General features: G+C 36.1%; 1 protein-coding gene across 2 annotated transcripts; it reads right to left on the minus strand.

Moving 5' to 3' along the window:
* Window positions 1-649: 649 nt before the first annotated feature.
* On the minus strand, window positions 650-24,019 carry PAN2 (PAN2-PAN3 deadenylation complex catalytic subunit PAN2). 2 transcript variants are annotated; one of them, XM_022070091.2, is made up of 21 exons: window positions 23,792-24,019; window positions 22,949-23,166; window positions 22,634-22,803; window positions 21,379-21,499; window positions 20,700-20,896; window positions 19,700-19,907; window positions 18,379-18,668; window positions 18,062-18,158; window positions 15,564-15,809; window positions 14,821-15,066; window positions 13,573-13,801; window positions 10,651-10,833; window positions 10,238-10,407; window positions 9,566-9,725; window positions 9,094-9,230; window positions 8,789-8,973; window positions 8,120-8,346; window positions 7,299-7,428; window positions 6,600-6,821; window positions 5,847-5,956; window positions 650-4,871 (listed from the first exon to the last, which is right to left on the minus strand). In XM_022070091.2, the coding sequence occupies exons 1-21, from the start codon at window positions 23,865-23,867 to the stop codon at window positions 4,699-4,701; spliced, it is 3,795 nt and encodes a 1,264-aa protein (XP_021925783.1). In that variant the 5' UTR covers window positions 23,868-24,019; the 3' UTR covers window positions 650-4,698. The 2 variants fall into 2 exon arrangements, with proteins under 2 accessions (XP_021925783.1, XP_021925782.1); XM_022070090.2 differs by having other exon boundaries at window positions 13,429-13,801.
* Window positions 24,020-24,201: the final 182 nt, after the last annotated feature.

Below are 24,201 nucleotides of genomic sequence, written 5' to 3' on the forward strand. Positions count from 1 at the left end.
AAAAGGCAAAGAAACAATAATCACGTACAGAACTGAAATCAGAAACAGGTTCGTCCCCATGCAAAAGACTACGAACGTCTAGCGTTACACTCGAGTCAGGGTCACCCTGGCTGCGCTAGTGCGAACGTGGTGTATTCAGAAACCGAACGTGTTTAATCTCAAGCATTTCTTCACATCGAAATCGTTTGCTAGTGTTTGTGAAGCATTCTGCTAATATTGACTTCAGTGATTATTCTCTTCTTATACGATATCATGAGCGCTTTACGTTGCATAAGACAAATTAGGCACTGGGCTCAGTGATGTCTATTAATACATATTCTGTTGTGCAATCCATGGACTTGTAAATTGGGCATCTCCACTAATGTGTTGTCACTCCATCTGTGCAATAAAATTATTCTGGGATAGCTTCTGTTTTCTCTTGTCTTTTCCTTATTACTTGGACATACAATGTCATTTCTGCCAATCTGTTGCTTTCCATCAACAGTTATCCTTTAGTCTTCGGAAACGCTAAAGTAGGTATCGCAGTGCAGGTGGGGAAGCAACAGAGAGCAACAGAATCAAGAACATACAGTCTCTCACAAGGATGGGCAAAAAGAAATAGAAAAAAATGCTACAAGCAGAAAGGAAGATTAAAATAATCACAATCATGTTGGATGAATTACTCAGAGTTTTCTAACTGTATTTCAGTGTCTTGCTTACAAAACAGCACACAATCTTTCTCACAGTAAAGTACAAGGAATGTTTTGAAATGTTACAAGTATTGAACCACTTAAATAATGAAATGTACATTGTTAAAAATGAAAGTACACCAAATAAGTACAGCAACATTTTAAAAATAAAATACGTATCTTCTCAGTTTGTGATTTAACTTTCCAGCTTTGTACATACAAAAATATTTTCTTCTTTACATCTTGCTCATAATAAAATGAGAATTCATATTATAAATTTTAAAACATGACTATAATTGAATAAGTAACACTGAAAATATCAGTAATATGAGAACACTTTTACTCTTCCGCAGAACTATCAGTAAGATAGCAATGTTCTGTATTTAATTGTAAGCTGTGGTGTTCACAAATGCAGTATTCTACATGTACACAAAAATAAATTCTCCCACAAATGACGTCTTTGGGCATTAAAACATACACAGTTTTTAAAAAAATAATTTTATTTAAATTAGAAAGCTGATTACATACATTAGTAAGTGTGGGGTTTGTCATAAAAAATAAAATTATCCTTTTGAATTTAAGCTTGTATATGAGTGTATCATATGGCACCCATTTAATACTGATATTTCCAATTCACGCTCAGGGGCATGAAAATAAGCCCGTTTCCCCGTATTGTGTTATGAGGCCATACCACAGCTCAGGAGGTTAGTCGCCACCTTCTCACAATGGAGACCTGGGTTTGTGCTTAGGGCAGTCCATGTGGGATTTATGGTAGACAAGAAAACCAGAACAGATTTTTCTTCAGTTTTTCCCCGTCAGTACCATTCCTCTGCTAATCCATATTCACTCATGTATTATTGGGGGACTGGACAATGGACTTAATACGAGCCACAGTTCTGTTGAGGCAGTGGTGCCCCTTTGCAACAGTAACAGTGAAAATGTATTGTACATAGATTTGTTATGGACCAAATACCTGAAAGATTAATTATTTTATAATTGATTCTGCATCAGAATAACCCACATGTCCTAATCCATAGAGCTAAAGAATAATTCTTCAGCTCCACGGATCATTCAATTAATGAAATAATTTATTTGATTATTAGCTTTATGGGGATTCCATTCTTGATCAGAGCCATGGAAAGAATACAGAATTATTTCTGCACTGAGCATTATCTCAGATATGATAAGTTTATTAGCGACAAAGATGGAGGCAGTAAGCTCCTCTGAAACATCAGTCAGTTTCTAGCAGAATACATGACGTAACATCGTAAAACATATTTGTTGCTGTACGAACCTGAAATCTCACCTTTATTAATGTCACCAACACAGATGACAGGAATTTCATACCGCAGCACGACATAAGTGTTTTTTCTTCATTCTTCCCGGGAAATTTCTACTTTATGTTGGTCTCACTAATTTCATTTTATTGCACTTAATACCAGTATATGACGAAGGTACTTTCCTGAAATACTGTAGTCTTTTTTCAGTAACATTTCTGATGTGGAATAATTATATTTGTACTGATGTGTAATGCAGAGCACATTTTTACATCTACAATCTCCAGCAGAACAAAGAAGGGGATGAATAATCTGAGGTTATTAAAAAATATTTTGCATAGGTGATGCATTTTACTTGGTCCATCACTGTCTTCAGATTTGAGTGGCATGTCTTAAAAATAATGAAAGTACAAAAAATGTCTAAACCTGTAAGACAATAAATATAAATTTACATATACTGGTTTGTATTCTTTCAACAGCCACACATTAAAATGTATTTAAAAATGTTAAATGAAATAATTACTTTCATATGCCTCAAATATTCTATCTATTCCAGAGAATATAGGCACAAACCCCACACCTAAACACAAAATAAGTCACATTAAACACAACTATAAACCAAACAAGTTGCGCGACGTTTACGGTTTTCACGGCAGTCCAGTCTGTTGGCAGAGTTTTTCAGATCTTGCACCACCTTGAATAGATACAAAATATCTGAACTTACTTCCTGCCTTTATCCTGAAGAATGCAGCAGGTTCTACAAAGCATCCGGATGCCATTTCACTTTTGACGTGGCGCAAAATCTAAAACACTCTGCAACAAATGCATTCAGTGTTGTTCGTACTTGATAAATGCAGAACATTATGAACGTTAATTTCCAGAATGGCAGATACTGAAAAAGAAACCTGATCTGTCAATATGACATACTAATATTTAAGTAATTTCTTTTATTTAAAATCATACATTCCATGTGTACCACAACATACATGATAAAATATTGAGCCGAAAAATACGATTAAGTCAAGTATATCTTGGCTTCCTACATGAGAATAAATTACACGTCAATCTAAATACTGTCTTTGATTTATAAAAAAGTAATCTAAGAAAATATAATTTCCTCTCATAATAGGTTAAACGTTTAATTTATACCCCGATTAAAATTAAGTTAAAGACATAGTACAACGGAATGTTGTCTGTTTCATGTTTGGTTGAATAACTTCTTTTAAAAAAATACTAAAACGTTGATGTAAATCAGCATTACAAAAATAAATCTACTAATATGAATTATCATTACAACTAAATCACCAAACACATCAAATGCATTGCAGAATAGTGCCAGGAGTTAACTGAACATCACATACGAAAAGCAAAGCGATGCATAAAGTTACACAACCAAATACTTCATAAACACTGTTCAAGTGCAAATGGAATTACGACACATTCATAATTGGAATTTCACTTTTATACTGACAACATTCCCAGTTTACTATTTCATTCGGAGGACAACATAACCAACTTTTCTGGCAGTATTGCTTCCACAGGGCAGTTTTCCCAGCTCGTTTATGAATTACATTTAGCGCTTGGAAAAGGCAGGACGGTTCTGATATCTACGTGTACATAGCAATACCTATGAATTTATTTTTATGCAGTGTAGTGATCAACTTCTGTGCATAACTTCTGATATGGTACTACAAATTCTTACTGCGTTAAATTTGCCAGATACTTCCTCAGACTTTAGCGCTATTGCCCTGCTTGTAACTGTTAACATCATTCTTCTACAAATGATTTTATGGATAATGTATTTATGATTTAGAAATTATTTGAAGTGTTTGATTTTGATAATTAAACCTCCGTAATATTTTGTGCTTTTGAAGCTGGTGAAATACAAAAGAATGGAAATTTAAAAAGGCAAATAAACATTTTAATAAAAGTATATATCTATCCTGCTAACAGTTTCTGGAAGCTTTAATATATCATGCCTTCGTAGTTACGATACTGAACTCAATGTATCTCATTACTTGCAGCTCCAACAAGCAACCAAAAATAGCGCACTTTTGGTAACTGCCTAGCACGAAGTGAAGTTAGGTAAAACATACTCCCATATCAAATAATTCAAAGAGGTACAAATAGGCTATATAATATCAGTTAAATATTAGGAAAAATAAAAAACTTTCATTGTATGAGATAAAATCAGATAAATATGTATCTATACTAGCCTATATGAAATTTCCTAAAAAAATACTAAACATGCAGTTCATTTAAATAGCCACTGAAAGGCTACTAAAAGAACTCTAAATTGTTAATAACTACATCTTTATTGGATGTATGGAATGAGCATTTAATTTTGTTGATAGAACACACAAGAAAACATTAACATTCATATATTACATAACCAAGTTCCTAAAAAGAATACATACTAACATCCATTCAAGTACAGCAAAGATTCTGAAACCAGAACTTTCCATACGCAACATCACTGACGTCTCCCATAAAATCTGTAATAATTTGGTAAAGTGCTAAAATTTAAAACATAAAAATAAAAAACAGTGTTATAAATTGATGACGTTAATTTCACGAGACACTAGCCATTTGGAAGCAGAAAAATTAGCATTTCATCATCATTCAGATATATTATGCTTCTTGAATGTCTTTCTTTTGTGTGAGTACTATCAAAAAATATTTGTTTAAAAAAATATTCTCTTGATGAGAGTTAAATTTATTGCAGGATTTCATAACCCAACTACCGAAATGTCTTAAGTATCAACCCCTGGCACTTTCCATTGTAACTGCTTACCAGCTTCATACAATTCTTTCATCGTGGCAGTCACACTGCCTTCGGCTTCTACCTGTTGATAACGCTGATACAACTGAAGAGCTGTCCGAGCGTCCTCAATGGAATCGTGAGTGACTGACTGAATTTTTAATCCTAAAACAAAACAACATAGCCTACATTCTGGTATTCACAAGAAAATGCAATACAAATCAGCTGACCTCACGGTGCAGGTTCTTTCTAAAAAACTCAGTTGATCAGTTGGAACTCAGAAGTTACCAATGGACCTTACCCTGAACCAGTCAAATACACTCCACATATTCACACCATATTGCACTACTTCTTCTTATTTATTACGCCATCTCCTTTACAGGAGGTTGGTGACATATTATGAACAGGATCCTTCCATCCTTTTCTCGGACTGGGACCTGTTCACATATGTTTTTTAGGCAAGGCCATTGCCTTCTTCTGTGTGTATGGAGTGCCACGGAGAAACCAGGGAAGCCCCAGAGGAAAACTCTGTGTCGCCTAGACCACGGCCTTGCCCAACACAAGTTATAAATTCAGGCACCGCCAGAAATCAAACCCAGGATCCCAGGATTACAAGGCCAGCGTTCTAACCGCTAGACCACCGTGCCGGTACATATTGCACTAGAATCATTACAATATTATCCCCTCATCTAGATTATTATCCTCTAATCCAGGTCTCCCAAATGGTAAATTTGCTTCAAATTTTCAATCTAAAATTTTGTATGCATTTATCACACCACATACATTTGCCGCGTGTTCCACCAGTTCTATAATATTGCATGAAGAGGTACAAAAGGAGACTTATTATACAGGTGTTGCAATTAACGTGGAGCCAGCAAACTACTGGGAAATGAGGAAATCACGATGAAGACCATAGCCAATGCATGCAAGTACGTTGGTTCTGAGTTATGTCGGACACCCGTGTCATAATTGTTTCTAGTTTTAATCATTAAGCATGCGTAAAAATAACACAAATTCCTTGGACAATCTAAAACAGTGTGGTAGTGTTTTGTAAAGAATTGAGGTACAAATTTATGATAAGCACATTTGTTTAAATAATATATCTACAGAGCATACAAATTTTTGTTATGTAACGCTTACCTAGAAAATGCCACGCTAGAAAGCGGAGGGAAACCATGCGGTGGTGTGGCAGATGGAAAAGAAGAACTGTGTCTATTACTTGGTCTGCAGGAACCACCAAATTGATCACTCTGCGAATCGGAAAACATCACATATCAGCGTAAGTCATTCTGGAATTAACATGGCACAAAGCTACAAACAACAACTGATACGATGTGCACCCACAAAGCATATTGCATTATCTCATATTCACTATTCTGTGATGAATTAATTCACTATCTGCTTTCAGGCCTTTGGAATGAAATTTTATGAGAGAAACTTCTACATTTGTTCAGAAACATCAGACTCTCCCTGTTCCAATTTTCTCCTGTACATTCAAAGCATACATTTAAATTAAAGATGTCAGGTCATGTATAGCGTACACATTACTCATGTGGGTGAAGACAAAAAATAATGGTGTCGCAAGGAAATGAGTCATCCAAATGGTAATTATCTGAAGCTGAATGATGATTCATAAGTGCAATGAAATTTATTTCGCAGACAATTAAATGTACTAAATTTTCTTAAACAAAATGTGCATAAAAATGATAATTCACAGGCCACGAGGGAAAACCTCGTAGACTACATAAAACACCAAAAGGCAATTTTACTGAATTCACATTTTAGTCTAAGGATCCCCGCCCATTTCCTTATAATTTTTGTAATCTATTTCTTTGCTCAAAATAAGTTTGACACAGGAGTGAGGACGTTGTGGGGCACGACTAGTTATTGTACCTGAAGTCATTTTTAAGTCCATGCCCAACAAATTTGACCCCGTTGTCAACAAGAAAGCGAAGTTTCTGGTATGTGGCTTTCAGTGTGGTGAGGTGCTTAGAGCTGAAGTTGGCATCCAAGTCTCCTGGTTTGATGCCTGAAAACTGTGTCAAGTAGTCCACTACTTGTTCCTGTGTTGAGATATAGTCATCAATAAATGGTGTTCCTTCCAGTGGACCATAACTGCAACAAATCAAATCACGACTCTCTCGAAAGTGTCTGTGGTAAGGCAGAATATCAAACACCTTGTCTGAACAAACGACACTAATCCGTAACTTCTTTTGTGTCTTGTAACACAGTAATTTAAGTCTTGTAAATGTATTCACGGGGTCAGCAGTGGCTGTGCGGTCTGAGGCGTCGGCTTTGTGCCGCTTGGTTGCTGGGACCATGGGTTCGAATCCCACTCAAACCATGCGTTTTTCTGTGTTGTGCTGTCCTGTGTACAGGTAGAGGCCTTGCAACGGGCCGATCCCTCATCCAAGGAGTCCTACCAACTGTCAACAAATAGAGCCAACGAAAAGTTGGGACCCGTAGTGCTCAGGCACTTGAAGAACGGGTCGTTCCCAGTAAATGTATTCACATTATACTGTTTTAGTTACATGAAGTGACAAATAATTACACTATTTCGTATGTTCCCAAAATTTACATTTATATACATACCCTCGTATGCAGGTGATACGAGCTACGGACATATGTGATGGCTTGATAGTCGATAATTTACCATCGCTATGAAGTTCAGCTTCTTCTTGGTTTAATGTTACAAACTCTGCATCCATTGCTACTATGTCACCTGTAACAGAAAAATTTTATATCATAATGGAATAGGGGATTTAAATCTCCACTATACCAGGCTACTGGCCTGAATTAAACTACTCGGTTTAATGGTTTAGTGCTATGCTACAGCAATGCACAGCCAGAAGGGCTATGGGCAAGCCATGACACATTGTCAACAGAGGTTAATCCGGCAAATCATATGCTCCAACAGTCAGATCATTCACAAACAAAAGGGTGGGGCTTTCTCATTACTACTATGTTCATCTCTTCACAATTACAACTTAAATATATCAGCCTCTTAACAATGTCGACTCACCCACACTCTTTAAGTAATATTATACACAGTGAAACCTCGATGCATCGTTTTTGATGGGGGAGAGAAATAAAAACGATGAATACGGGAAACGATCAGTGCGGGAAAATTGTGGGCCAGGACTAAGATTTTTGAACAATTGATGCGATAAAACGACAGTTTGAGGAACGATAGAAGCGAGAAAATGTAACATTATTTTACATGGGGCGTATCAGGGACCGAACAAAACAGACGATGCTTCCAAGAAAACGATAGTTCGGGGAACGATGGATAGAGTTTTCACTGTATTATTTTTGATCCCCTGAATAAACAGTTACTCTTAGACCAACTGCTATTGACTCTTTTAATTAGCTTGTTAGTCTGAGGTTAGATTAGAGGCTATTCAATCCCTTACCTTGCCCAGGCATTTCATCTGCTGCCAGGGGTGTGAATGTGATCATTTTTCTGGCCCCATTATTGAGCGCTAAACACCTGTCTTCCAGAAACACATCTATTGTGATAGGATTATGAGCAGGTGGTATCATATTCTTGGGCATGTCTCGATTCACCCAGTATAGGGCACAGGGTATCTTCCAGTCCAAACTAAACCAAATCACTTCCTGGGCAGGAACTGGCGAGATGCTGCAGCAAGAAAAGAAATGGAATGTTCTTAAAAACACCTACAATCCTGTGTTATGTTTCTAATATGGAATGAAGAGTGTGGAAATAAGCCGTTAGCATCTTCCCCTTTAAGATGCTATCTTCTGGGTTGTAGCACCATGTAGTCTGGTAGAAGTTTACCATCGTTTTAAAGGTCCTTGCTAACTCCACCATCAGGTGATAAGTTACTCATCAGCAAGGACCTCTGAAACGTTGGTAAACTTCTACCAGACTACATGGCGCTACAACATAGAAGACAGCCAACCTCAAACTTACTGCCGTGAAAGCCTCAAATCCTATTGTCCCCTTTCTTTCCACTTCCTCTTACACATGTCATCACTTATTGGTACAGCAAGACTGAATGTTGTGTAATTCTCACGAAGCAAATCAAACCATCTCCATTATACTCCTTCGTAAAACTCACCTGAAGTCATTAAAGATGTACCACTGACTGACGGGTGATCCCATTGCCCTGCAGTGATAGCTGGGCCCCACATTAATAAGTGCTACCAAGTTCTTCCCTTCATGTTGATGAGGATAATCAATGTAGCACACAATGGCAGCCAAGTCATAACTGATAGCTTGTGTTACATCCTCTGACATGACGACCTGAAAAAACCATCTCTGACTGATGACTCATCCAGCACCAGCAAATTAAAATTAAACACAAAAAAGATACTGTAATATAAAAATATGAATCCATAGAGTCTACGATTTTTTAATACTCACATTTTCTGGTGGTTCATTATCCACTGGCGGTATCTTCCTAATATTAACTCCTCCCTTTCTTAACAACTCTATTCGAATATGCATAGGAAGCCAAGAATGTGTATTATATAGAAGACCTGTATTTGCAGTATAATTTTCTGAAAAAAAAGAAGGGTCATCGGCCTGATTATGTATTTCCCCTACCTTCTTACTTGAACATAAAGACAAAACGAGCCTCTTAAATATTGTAAACATAATCCTAACTACAGGAAACATTCCTTTGTCTTTAAAATTTCTGGTTCAGATTTAAAACTGTACAGAAAGATAAACTTAAACTTCCATTCCCATAAAAGTCAGTACTTCTTTTCTGGTTACATGCAGTATCGATATGTTTTCTTATAAAAATGTGTTACAATAACTGGACATAACCTCACACTGACAGATTCATGAAAATAAATTTAGAAAACAGTAAAATCTCTGAAATAACAATTACCTCCTGTTTTGCCAGGATGCTTAAATCGGCAACCTGGTCTTGAACAGTTGGAACCATACCGACACGGTCTACCAGATGGACCACTGACGCCTTGGATGCCGGTCTGGTTTAGTACTTTCTGAACAACCTGGTCCATCTGTGTTTGCCAGAAACACTTATTCTGCAGGAAACAATTTGAACATACTATAACTGACACTAAAAACTAAACTACCAGTAAGTGCTGGGTCAGAGATAAAGTCCCTAACTGAAGACCAAGGATATGAAAATGCACTACTTGGTCAAGACCGCTATATGCCTCGTGGAGCTGTGACAGATACGTACAAATTCATGGTGGGATGACAAATAGCCAAGAAAAAGCAAAGAACTCAGAGAGAAAAACTACTTCAGTGCCACCCTATCCTCCAACAAACCTCACTAAAAGTATATGCTAATCAGTCGAAGTACATACATGGGATGACACTGAAATAATAAACTCTTTGCAGTGCCTAATATAGAAAAACATATGATATCCACCATGCACAGTCCGGCTGGTTCTACATCAGAGCAGCATACTACTAAACTGCTAATCCTGGGGTTAAAGTCCAGCTAATAGTATTCAAGTTTAATTCCCCTATTCCTGCAAGTCAAGTTAAATTTCCCTTCGTAACTAAAATGTTAAAAGAATATTCCAACCTGCTGATTGTCCAGACCACAATTCATTGTAAGAATGTTTGGTAGAACTTTTAATTGGCGAGTCTGCAAGGTCGGCTGATATTTGTCACAGGAGTCACACCATGCTGGAGTTGTCTGTTCTGGACACAAACTTTGTAGTAGCACATCACAGAAACTAAATTCCACCTTGCCTACAACACATGACATTACTGAGCATCAATAAGTAGCATTTGGCACTTATTCAAATAATATGATGGCATGCACATTTCAAAACATTCTTCTTTACTCAAGTCTTTAATTGAAATCAACTGAAATCAAGACTAATTTATGGGGAAAAAGAAAATCTGCAGCATTTGTCCTTTGTAAATGGTTGGAGAATCCCAACTTACTGAGAATCATGACTTGAAAAAGGCTAAGAATATCTGAACCCATACCTGAAGTAATGTCTGGATATATGAGATTGCACAGTAGAACTATGGACTCTTTGCTAATTTCATGACCACATTTCAGACATCTGTGAACATGAATTTTTTTCATCCCAAACAGGCGGCTAATTTCAGTTTCTTCATCTTCTGCTTCCCTTCTGGAGCTGGTCTTTCCTTCCATTCGTTTCTTACCTTTTCACATACAACAGAAAGGGATTCATATTTTCAGACAAGATCATTCATGAGAGTTGTATTGTAAAAACCGGTTAAAAAGTTAGAATGGCATACAGCATGGTGATTTCATAAGCCTAATTTGTTTCCTTTCAAAGGAAAGTACTAACTACACTATTTTACATGCAGACACTTTCCTGGATGTTTGTTTATATCAGAAACTAAACAGCAACTCTTGAAAATGACCACATTTTGCACAAATATTCACTTGGTAATCAATGATGCTAGATCAAAAGGAATGTTCCAAATGAGAACTGATATTACGATATACCGGCTGGTTTCAAACGTACCATGTACCTACTAAGCAGTGATAAGTACACAGTATTCATTCGTGGAATAATAAGAGCAGGAAAAAGAACCTGTCTTAGCACTTCGTCCACCACAAATTCAATATGAACTGCAGTGAGATAGAAACAAGACCACAGCAATGAGAAACCTGTACCCAACCAACTGAATTATGACACATTACTAACACAAAATTATTCTATCATGCATTGAGCTAAGTACAAAAGTTACACTTCAGCAAGCAGCAAGTAACACTAGAAGTATTATAGTAGTGTTCTAGTATGATGATGGAAGCAAAATGGAGACTGATATGCAGTGAACTGACAATAGTAGCAGAATGTAATAATGCTTGTGTTTTCAAATTGTGAAGATACCAATAACAGTGCACTGCATTTAAACATTACTTTGCATACTAAGTAGTTGAAAGCATTACCAAATATATTCTAAAGGTCCTACAAAAGCAGTCTTTAGTTTTTATACACTGGAGCAGTGGTCTCCAACCTTCTTGTGCCTACGGGCACATTTGAGAGTTTATGAGATCGTGGCGCGCACCAACCAATTAACAAAGCCAAATTTTCTTTTCTCTGGACAAATAAGATATGGACACCAAATAATACACAAAACAACACGACGTTTAATGATACAAGAAACCATGCAATCAAAAATACGTACTTTTATAAGTACAATTATTATTACTCAAGTGGGAAGTTAGTGTGATGTTTGGCACTGCATTTGATCGGCCAGTTTTTCAAATTTGGGAGTGTAGGATGATGTTGCTGCTCGCAAACAATCGTCAAGATGGGCATCACTAAGTCGATATCTGTGCTTTGATTTTATAATGTTCATGGTTGAACGACCTTCATTATTCAGTATAACTTCTTTCTGTAACAATGCGGGCACCCAAAAGCCTTGGCGGGCGTGATGGCGCCCGCGGGCACCGCGTTGGGGACCACTGCACTGGAGGATTTTACCAATCATCTGGAATCCTAAAAGTATCACATCTCCAATCATAAACTAAAAACAAGTTTTTATAGACTTGATAACGGCTATATATTATGCGGTATTGTTCAGATCATCATTTTCCTTTCATAAATTATTATGAATTACTGCTCTTCATTTTCATCACTGACTCCATTAAACATTCAAAGCACTTAGAGCTAATACATCACATGAGATGGTGGCATCACAGCAGGCAAGTGGCAGGGCAAGCAGGCAACATTCCAACAGCAGAGAACCCTGATGTGAGTCGGCCAATTTACTGAATACAGGATGTCATCCGCAAGAAAAGTCCCGAACTTCAAAATTAATACTAGTTTCACCATGATAATCCCACATCCTGTCGACTTTCAGCAAAATACAACACATACATTGCCCCATGTGGCATCTTCCTGTTTTGATCACTGAACTGCAGAATCCACAGACAAAGCATCATTGCCAGACATGCAGCTGTTAGAGCAGGGAGGATATTTTGAAGGAGATAGATGTGGAAGGCATCAAGCATGTCACGTAACAATGAAAAAGATAACAGGGCAGGGACACTGGATTCAGAGTAAAAAGGGGCTTGGACAGAAACACTGGTTTTGAAATAATTTCATTCCAAACCTTCCTTGAACATCCATCATAAATGTGTTATACTAAACTACTGCCAGTGTAATACTTCAACTGAGTTACTGGGTGTAAAAAACATGCAAAGGTACTACTCACTCCGACCCATCTGAAGTCAGTGCTATGTAAAATAGAGAATGTCCCACTAAACATGGAAACTGCCATGACAGAATACTGCAGCAGTGGTGAGCAAACTACTGGGTAATGCAGTCACAACACAGAATACTGCCACTGTATGCTACTATGTGGAATCCAAGTTATGTGTCATATCCTGTAGTTTTATTTTATGTCAACCCTGACAGAACATAAACAACAATCTGCTGATACGTTAGATACCAGAATTTCCAAACTCTTTAAATATTTAGAACTTTCATGTGAAATCTGAGATTTTCATGGTGATGAGTGCGAAGACAGCTCCCTTATGGAATCCAGCACCATGTAATCTGGTAGATATCACCCTGATGAGTACAGCATAAGCTTCTAAGAAACATCAGCCATCTATCAGTAAACTGGTGCAACAACCCAGAAGATAGCCATCATCACACTAATGCTTTACTCTGGAATCAGTTTCAAGAATTTAAATTTATTCTTAATGCTCAATTTTAAAAAATCATCCTGTATCCTGTAAATATTGAAATGAATATTACAGATTCTTCATTACTCTACCTTCAGCAGCTGCTGATATCCTTGCATATTTACCATCCTCTTCACCATAAGCATTGGAACTATGACCATTTGCTGACAGTGTTTTGGACACAAGATGTGAATGAATGTCACTCAAAATTCTGGGAAAGACTCGGGTTATCTTACTTATGTTCTCATCTGCATCATGGATGGCTAAACTGTCAACACTGGCCTTGGGTACAAGTCTTGTATGAATATCACCAAGTATGCTGGGAAAATCCTTTTCCTTGTATACAAAGTAGTCGCGATCAGCTGCTTGAGATAAATCATTTTGCCGCTGCTGCTCCAACAGTTTTTGTTTTCGTGTTTCTAGGATCTCATAATGAATTTGATGGAGGATGAAACGATTCCAACTCTGGAAAATAATGCAAGGAAAACTAGAGTAACAGACGGCATGCATATAAAACATTACAAGCAGAAGTGTAAACATAATTTAAGCCATTATTTAAAATTTTGCAGTTGACAATGCAGAACTTCAAGTTATTAAAATTTAAATATGGTGCCACAATATGCATGTTTAATGAAATATAATTTATTCCAGTTTGAATTGGTCCACTAGGATACTGGATACTGGGAACGACCCATTCTTCAAGTGCCTGAGCACTGTGGGTCCCAACTTTTTGTTGGCTTGATCTATAGACATTCGGTAGGACACCTTGGACGAGGGATCGGCCCGTCGCAAGGCCTCTACCTGTACACAGCACAGCACCACACAGAAAAACGCGGACAAACATCCATGGCTTGAGTGGGATTCAAACCCACGTTTCCGGCGACCAAGCGGCTCAAGGCCCACGCCTCAGACGCCACTGCAGACCCCGAATTGGTCCCACATAATGTATATTTTATATGAAGTTCAGGTCCAAATAAATAAATATTCTAAAAAATGGCTCACTGTAAAATATATATATATATATACACACACAACATAAAATGTTTATCTCACTGATGCATGTAATATTTCTCTGAAACATTGTTTGGAGTGGGGAATATTTAACAGAACTCAATGACAAATAATTTCTTTACTCTATGTAGTGTCACATCTCTAGTGTCAGGTATGTGAAATCATAAGCACTTTGAATATATGTGTACTCTACCGTAACATGCCTTGACACACTTGTTAATTGTAGGGTCACACAGTGTGATTATTGCCTCGTGATTCATTAGGCGTAAATCCTAAACACTGTTACCTCTGGAGACATCTGAGGAACATAATTTATGTCCCTACACAATGTATAATTTGTACTATTAGATAGTTTGGCAATAAGTGAACATCAAGATCAATGAGAGATGGAAAGCAACTAAGAATAAGTTTGAACACTCCAGCCTGAAGAAAACCCTCTCCCTCTCATCTAGCAAGTAGTTATATAAATGTACCTGAATGAGTTGGATTAAGTTTGCTTTCTTTTTGCTTTCAGGATTTTGGTCTGAAAGTATAAGACCCAGTGCTGATGCTTCAGGGATGGTGCGAAAAACTCGAAGGAAGTTGCTGGACTGGCAAGGAAATCCTTGTGAAATATCTAGCATGTGGAACAGATAGCCAAGCTCACAAGCCAGGCAGAACTCCTTGTGACATAAATGTGACAGCAGAACACTTCGGACAGGGCTCATGTAGTACAGCACCTGACAAAGAAACAAAATTGTAAAACCTGTGGCTCCACATAATTATTTACGCTTTCAAAGCAATATAACACTTCAGGATGATTCAACATGAAAGGTATGCCAAAATGAAACACATTCAACGCTCAACACAACTTATTCCCAAAATCTAAAATAATACATAAACAATAGCTGCGAAAACCTAAGGATAAGTATTTAATTTTAAATTAAAGTGTTAAAACTCAAGGAACAGAATGTGTTTGTATGTACCGAGATTCTCAGAGAGTATCCAAATACAAGTATCCACCCGAAGATCAAAGTATAAAGCAAAACAACTGAGCTCATCAGAAACACGTGTTGTTAGTCAAGTTATAATTAATAAAGAGAGCATAGGCAGGTTAACCACCTCAAGCAGAGTTTACAATGAATGTTTCACACAACAGTGACACCATACTTCTAAACACAGTGACAGCTGAGAATAAAGTGCAACCTTGCCACTTAACACATCGCTTCATACATACCTGAAGCATTGCATTGCAATAGGAGTTTGGAAGAGTCGCTTCGAGACCAGGGAATCTAGTCTTGTTGTACTGGTCAAAATCAAAGTCGTTCATGCCCATCTTTGAATACTTAACATCAATCTTACGGTAGCGTTTTGGAATTGCAATGAAATTTGCCTCTTCTCCTGATTTACCTGTTCGGGAATCATTACCAAATAGCTTTATCTGGCTATGGCCACCACCATGTTTCTGCAATTTATATGCCACCTGTAAGGATAAAAAAAAAATTATCTTGCTCTTCAACAGGTAAGAACATCAGAATATTTAGGCACTCCATATTACCCAAACAAAGAATGGAGAGTTCTATGTGACAGTTTAACTGCTCAGTTTCATAATTTTAATTATTTTGTGTATTTCACAAGGTCAATTTTCAGGTTACGCAATAATATTGATTCAACTGAAAAACTGGCATTTAGTAAGAAGGGGATATAAGGAAGGATGCCTCATTTTGTGGTGAATCCAAGTACATATTTCCATTAATGTTTAGAACAAATCTTATACTGATTATGTGGAGGACAGCCTTCTTTTATGGGCATTGAGACTAATGCTAGACAACTAATGAAGCATCCAATATTATGGAATTGTTTGTGGCAACATATATCAAAAATTTAATTTCATACAGACACAATGAGACAAATACCAGAAATTTCAGTATGGTTGCTCTATAAATGAATAAATAAAAGTTCACTGAATCAGCGTTTCAGCATAGAATCAGTAATGCCAATTTTAACTCAACTAACCTTCCACTAGAATACAATTTTTACTCCAACCAATCATGTAAAGAAACGAATGCCTACAAAAATAATCCAAAAATGTAAGGCATCCATCATTTAATGCTAAATAACACTGAAAATCTTATTCTCAAGCACACATGCTTATCTTACCTTAAATAAAATTAACAATGTAAAAAAACTTTTTAAAAAATTCTGGTTTTCAAGATTTTGATCCATAACTCCATACCAAAGCCTGCCATGATCCTGAGCCACTTCCATCCAACTCTATCCCTAATGACCTGTTTCCCTGATATTCATGTTAATGAAAATGCTCTCCAAAAGGTTTCATCAATAAATCTTATCTTTCATGGAAAACATATGCTAATGTTTTCACATCATCTACAATCCCTTGGAATATTAAGTGGATGCTACTTATGACAACCCATGTAATTTACTGTCATCTTCTATTTAAGCTACTACCATTGAGAAAAGGAAAAAGAATGCACATGTAAACTCACCTTTCTGATCTTGTTTACTACACTGTACCTCAATCAGAAACATTTACAAGTCACTCATTCGAAGACCCAGTACATCAATGAAGGCATTTTACCAGCCCCAACAGTGCCTTTACATTGAAATGTGTTTAATTTAAATCTGAGACTTATGCACTGTATCTAATAAGGAACATATAAAACCTTCAGCAACGCATATTAAGTTGTGTAAATTATGATGATTTATCATCACGTACAACTACACGAATGCAACAAAACATTTTTCATCGACTTAAATATCCCTTAACCTGAAATAACCATACAACCTTCACTTTATTTGCAGTCCAGTGGTAACGTGCAATATGGTTTACGATGTGTACTAACAAACGAGGGTTAAACATGATCAAGGTTCGTAGAATGTACATCACCACAAAATGTACCCACTAAAGAACATGTAAGAAGTAAGGAAAGATGCAACAGTGATCCCACTGAATCAAGTCAGGCAAAAGGGAGTAAAAAGAAAGGTTTATGACTGTTCATGTAACCTTTATTTGATTGTACCATTGTAAGCAGTACATTATACGTTAAGCTACAATGATTAGATGTACTTCAGTTACTGTTATAATAAATACAGTTAAAGAGTACTGAATAAGTTAATATGGCAATTTCATAGCTATTAACAAACACGGGGTGTCAAAGCTTTGAAGTTATTAAGCTGAAATTCAAATTTGAACTTCAGCAACAAAAATTTTGAGTTATTAACTTCAATGTTTCACATCCGGCTCAAACACCCTTAACAGACTAACAATTTCACCTAATGTAAGGCTGTACTTGATTCTTGCAAAAATAATATTAACAATCACAGTAATATTTTTTGAGATTACATGCTCAATACATAATGAAGCAATATAACAAATATGAAAGAAAATAAATGTCTTTGACAGAATCACTCACAATTGAGTACATAAATTTAACAACATACTTAATCTCTGGCACCACAGAACATATGTTCATGTACAGACAAAGCCTTAACTCAGCTGGGATCCTGTTTTTATCAAAAGAAACCAAACCTTAACCATATTACTGGAGCCCTTGTTTAATTTTTGAATCTGCATGAAGCTTATGTGGATGTGTGGTATTCAAGTGAAATAATTTTTGCACACCCCCAACTATGAATACTAGAATAACCACAACACTCAGATTTATCAAACTACAATATACGATATGAAGGGTTTTTTAAAATCTGAAACCTCACTTGATTTCTTCGGTGGCCCATGGGGTTTGGTGCATAGCCAATTGTTCCCTGCATTTTCATGGTTCTCAGTATCTCTGGATCAATTGGCGGTGTCCGTCTGAAATAATAATTAGAAGGCATTTGACAGATAAAGTTGAAAAATATCACAATGTGAAACTGTTACCTACAGCTGGGTTAATTTCATCATCTCATATAAATTTATATCTGATTTGAGAAAGCAACGTGTACACAATGAGACACTAACAGTTAAGATGTAAACATGTACTATTTTTATGTTGGCACTATGTCAAATGATGGAATTCCAAGACAGTATTTACCTGTATACTTTCTTCAAATACTGCTCTGGCCAATCAGAGAGCAACATACTCCCTGGTTGGTAATATGGTAATGGAACTGAAGATAATGGTGTAACATCATCCAGAATACTAATTGGTGGTAGAGGTTCAACTGGATCAGCAAACTCAGTCTCCCGAGAAAAGCTATTGAACATGGCTCTATGTGGATTGGATGTATAGAAATGGATAGAACCTCCACCATCACCAAAAGCCATACATTGGCAGGACGATGACACATCGAGTGCCAAACACATAGAGCCAGCTGTGTTGACCTGGAAGCGGAATGAGATGTCATTAAAAATGTTGACATTGGTCTTCTGTGTTTTGTCACTGTGTAGCCTTTCAGACGGGTACTAACATTTCAGAGGAACATTAGTATCTAAATGCCATGTCCACATGGTGTTATAACCCAGAAGATTGGCATCAACATCTTCACTTCTGTAAGGACCTTACATCTCATATTGATGGATTTTTTCATGGTTAATATGTTATGGCACAGTGTTTCAAACACACAATTCTCTCTACTTCAAACAAAACAAACTGAAATCTATGAATAGCTTATGTGATCTGTCAGTGAAATTCTGTACTTCCACACAATTTTGTCATAAACCTACATCTCTACAACAGTTAAAACAGTAAAGATTTTGGCAAATTTTCACATGGTGAAAAAAATGAAGTAACCATTAACTGACAATACTTGAGCAGATATTTAACTTTAGGTACAAGGACAGGTAAATTTTAAGTTCTGATAAAATAATATTATCATCTATTCATTCGCAAACTTAAATCCAGTTCATAGAAGTATTGCAGTATTAAACTGTCACTTTTCCATAAATTACACGGTTTTTCACATCTCATGACAACAAAATCAGACTACAGTCATAATATAATTACTCCAAACACAATAAAAACTAATCAGGTGCAAATGAAGGAAGGTTGATACTGTTAATATATATATAATTTTTTATGTAAACATCATTTTTAAGGCAAAATAGAACTGCCTTTACTCTATTCCTCATATATTCAGCCTGTGTTTGTTGCTTTTTGCATAGTCACACGAGTTTAGTTTGAGACCTGAAATTACAAATGTAGCAGCTGGACAACAGTTAAATTTCAGTAAAAAATAAAAGCTTATCTTAGTAGTTAAATATTTTTCAGTTTCATTGCTATAAATGTAAGTTATTAAAAACTATAAAAATTTATGTCCCTGCATGTTTGTACTGATGAGGTTTAACTGTGTTTTTCTAAAGCAGGAACTTATTGTACTGTACTTATTTTCTGATTTCACCAGTCGACATAATACCTGATATAAACACAGATTTGGCTGTGAAAGAGCAACAGTGTCAACAAGCTGCATTTGACCAAGAGCAGACACAGTGACTAGACGAGATGAAAAAGATGGCATAAACCTTAGTAGCAGAGGGTCCAGCATCACTTGGATTGGTGTCACAGCACGCATCATGCGTAGATCATACACCATGAGGAAACGATCTACTGATAAGCTGCCTTGTCTGAACAGAACAAAAGTATGCACTATCAAAATATAAGCAGATAATTACAAGATACAACTATAATTCATACATAATTATTCCACAGAAAAGTATTTTTACTTGATAACCACACACACCAAAGGCAAAGTACACTTTAACTTTAGTCAAACTACGCCTATAATTGCTCTCAAAGTATGACAAAAATAATGAAAAATATTGCAGAAACCAAAAGATCAAATCAAAGAGGATGAAATGGGCAGAGCATACAGCATGCATGATAAAGATAAGAAATGTGTATAAAATTTTGGTTGGGGAAGCTGAAGGGAAGAGACCACTCATAAGACGCAGACATAGGTGGGAGGATAATATTAAAACAGACCTTATGGAAACAGGGTTGGAGGGCGTGAACTGGGTTTATATGGCTCAGGATAGGGACAGTTGGTGGTATCCAGGATTTTATGAACATAGTAGTAAAGCTTCAGGTTCAATAAGAGGTAGGAAATTTCTTGACTTGCTGAGAACTTTACTCTATGGAGTGAGTTAGTTAGATTCCATACCTACTCTTGTATAACACACAGTTTTCCTTTAAAAATTAATTGTTCTTAAAATTAGCATATATATAAGGCATAAAACATATATTTAAAGAGGGGAAGGAAGTGGCTTTTCTTCTGCATCAAAAACAAGGGTATGTGTTATATACACGCATGCGTTATACAGCAGCAACTACAGTAATTAGTATTCAGTTAGAATGAAGGGAAAAATACTTACAATGGTAACTTTTTACAATCTGTATATGCATATAACATACTATACCTATTTGAAAATCCACAGGTAACCAATAGATTTCCATGTACATCGAAGTCAGATAAACTCCCTGAGTGTGCTTCTAACGTATGCTCCACTTTCAAAGTGCTAGGATCACGAAGATCGATCCTACCAGTTGGGTCTCCAGCACATATAAATCGAGGATGTAGCCGCAGGATCGCACAGCCATTCTTTCCCACATGTAACTAGAAGTAAGAACATTTAAAATTATCACAAACAGAGTATTTATATGCAACGTTTCACTCCTGATGAATGAACAGATGTAGGCAGACTTAACATATCAAAAACACTTTTCAGTTTTTTTAACATCGTAACATGATTACATCCTCATTGTGTAATGTAATAACATACAATATCCATCACAAACTTATTCCACAGAAACTAATAAACCACTCAATGCACTTTTAGGGTCAAATACAGAACATTTTGCCATCTAGCATCATTAGTGAAAATATTAACCATATTACATGTTCATTAATTTGTAGGAAAGAAAATCAATCAATTTATTTCTGCCATAATGCAATACAACAGCTGTTCAGTGAGATTATAACCCTGAAGAGGTTAAGGATGTTAGAATTAACTGCATACAGAACAGAATGAGAAAATAAGTAACATGTTGAAACTTTTGTCCAATTAAAATTGCAGAATTGTGGGGAATGTTGCATACCAGATTTGTTTCTTGACCCTGACTGAGATTAAACTCGATTACTTTATCTTGATGCCCACCCATCAGTAATGTATCTCGAGAAATCTGTAGCTGGCACTGCATTTCTTCCATGTTATCAGAACTGCAAAAAATCAATATACTTTGAAGTATATCACAAAATCTTATTTCCAGTCTTTTCATGTTCTTCTCACAGATGCCAAATAACCTCAGAAGTTGATACAGTCTCATTAAATAACCTATGAATCAATCAACCATCTGCCTTAATTTTTAGGATCTGCTTTGTAATACTGCATTTGAGGTGCTAATGTTTCATAATTAAAAATTCTTATTAACATAATATAATGTGACCAAAAATTAGTAACACATTTCAATCTATTCCTAAAACAAGACACAGGCTTAGGGATTAAATAAAGAAAGGAATGAGTAAATATGACTCATAAAATAAATCTGCAGAGTTTGATAGGAATAGCCAGTTACACTCTACCACTGCAGCCAAGATGTTAAATCAAAAGCTGAAAAAGAGGACACATGGAAAATATTTCTTAAGGGCTAAGACTAAAATCCGCAATTTCTATAAATTATATTACTAAATAATTATACACTTCAATTAAATTCTTATTAATTAATTTCTCTGACTGATGTAAGGTTGGCTACACCTGCATCAGGCAAAGACATACAGCAGAAATTATCCTGCCCAAAACAATTAAACAATTGGACACACAACACATCCAGCAATATGTCATTCGTGATGAATAAGAACATATTCTACATCATGTTTCTGGTATCTTCAGTAGTTCATGTATGATCTATAAGGCAAAAAATATTTTTCCTGTACATAATATTCCCAGTTATAGCGTTAAAAATTGTTTGTCACCACACAAACACCATAAATATGTTTCACTGTATTACCCCAGATGTTTCAAACATTTTCTCATAATTTCTGCCTCTTCCAGGAACATTACTACCATGTAATCAGACAGCCTGCTGTCTCAAGGGCATGCAATGTCCTTCTTCACATGCCCTGTTGGATGTAGGTACATGACTAGGCACCCTGCCCAAAGCCAGGACAATTGGTAATTCAATAAAATTCTTAAAGAACTAAAGAAATGTATAATTAAATTCATAGAGCAGAGTTCTTGAGAAGCATATCAAGAAATTCCCAAACCCTCATTCCTTAATAAGAAGATAAGCCAATCAATATGGAATGAACAGTGCAAGTTATGTTTAACAAATATAACAAATAACTGTCTATTACCTATGTGTAAATACTGGTATTCCTCTTCGAATTTGACATCGAAGGGCAGTTTGTGTCAAAGCTAAGATCCCATCTTCAAATGTGTGGATATGTCGGACCTCTTGATTTGCATGCACTTGGAAAGAAGTGTATTTCTGGAGGCCTTGTCCATAGTAAGATGTGACATGACCCTGAAAAGTCATTGTAATATATTGTTATTGTTGTGATTTAGTACTGAAATTAGCACTGAACAGTACAGTGAAATAAATTATAGTAGCTGCAGCAGCAGCTAGTGGTCTCTTTGCACCACATTACATATATTTTTACAATACTTACACCCTGATTACCCATCCATAGTAATTCTTCTTGCTGATCAAATGCAATTGCTGACACTCCAAAACGATCCCCCCCATCTGCAAGAATAGTGTGTGTTTCTTGGAACTCTGCATTTGTATAACCCTCAGCAAAATGCTCACTTGTAGGAACAAACCCTTCGCTCGGTAATTCATAAGTATCTTCTTCCAAAGGATAATGTGCACTGCCATCACTGTACACTAAATGGGATGAAAACCAAATGGCATTAGACAAATGAATTTGATGAGGCAATGTGGCAAGATAGCTTGGTCAGCAAAGCAACCAATTAAGGGGTGTTTCAGTTCCCAATGGTTATTTAATAACACTCTATGTCTAATTTTATTTTTAGAACCTTACAAATCAGGAAAAGTAACTTTGTTTAGATTTCTTCGTACATTTAAACTTCGGTCAATGGAAAATGTCATATGTGAAAATTACAAGGAAATGCAAGTAATTTAAATTATGTTTTAATTACATACATATTCAACTCATAAAAAGGTTATTCTCCATCAGAAATACAGGAAACTTCAAGAAACTGATAGCTTCTCCTTGCAAAGTTTATTTTCTCATGTAAAATATACACAATCGGAAGATTTCTACACTAACAAGCGACTACCACGCCAGATCAAGAAATCTGTGTAATAAAGGATGTGTGATGAATTACATTATTACGGCACCTGTTCGATTCATTACAAGATTATGTAAGCAGTAATTAGCATTCCTCTAACTGATGAATTTATAAACTATTTCCTGAACATGTTATTTTCAATTAACACAATATCATTCATTTTAACAATCTATTAAACGAATGTTGTTAGTACATACTTAACATTTCACCTGCTGAAGTAGTCACGGATGGATCATAATGACCCATTCTTGGATAATCCGTGTACGTTTGCATTGTCTTCTCTGTTTCATATACGTATGTTTATACAGTATAAACTATAAAATGAGAATAAACAAAGAGAAACCAATACACACTACTTTGTACTATACAATCTCCACCAGCATCCATGTCCTACAGCCAAGTAAACAAGGTGATCAAGACGAAACAGATGTTTCAAAATAAACATATATTAGATAATTAATACCTCGAAACAGACAACATAAATTGCAACAGTGCGTTAATTTATTATTATATTGACTTAATACGAAGTAAATATATTAAATTCTACATAAAATAAACGAATACCAAAACTGAAAGCAGTTTTTCATTTGATGTCACCACATAATTC

Source organism: Zootermopsis nevadensis, unplaced genomic scaffold, assembly GCF_977971745.1.
Source record: "Zootermopsis nevadensis isolate Lab colony 2312 unplaced genomic scaffold, Znev_1.0 Znev_ptg000028l, whole genome shotgun sequence".
NCBI lineage: Eukaryota > Metazoa > Arthropoda > Insecta > Blattodea > Termopsidae > Zootermopsis > Zootermopsis nevadensis.

What these genes read in the sequence shown, in the direction of transcription:
- PAN2 (XM_022070090.2), bottom strand. Translation starts at nt 23,867, where the DNA reads ATGCAAACGTACACGGATTATCCAAGAATGGGTCATTATGATCCATCC. An exon ending in ACCTGTGGATTTTCAAATAG is followed by an intron (nt 19,908 to 20,699) that starts GTATAGTATGTT and finishes TGTTCTGTTCAG; the next exon opens with ACAAGGCAGCTTATCAGTAG. An exon ending in GATATCAGCAGCTGCTGAAG is followed by an intron (nt 10,834 to 13,428) that starts GTAGAGTAATGA and finishes GTATGTGAAAAG; the next exon opens with GTAAGAAACGAATGGAAGGA.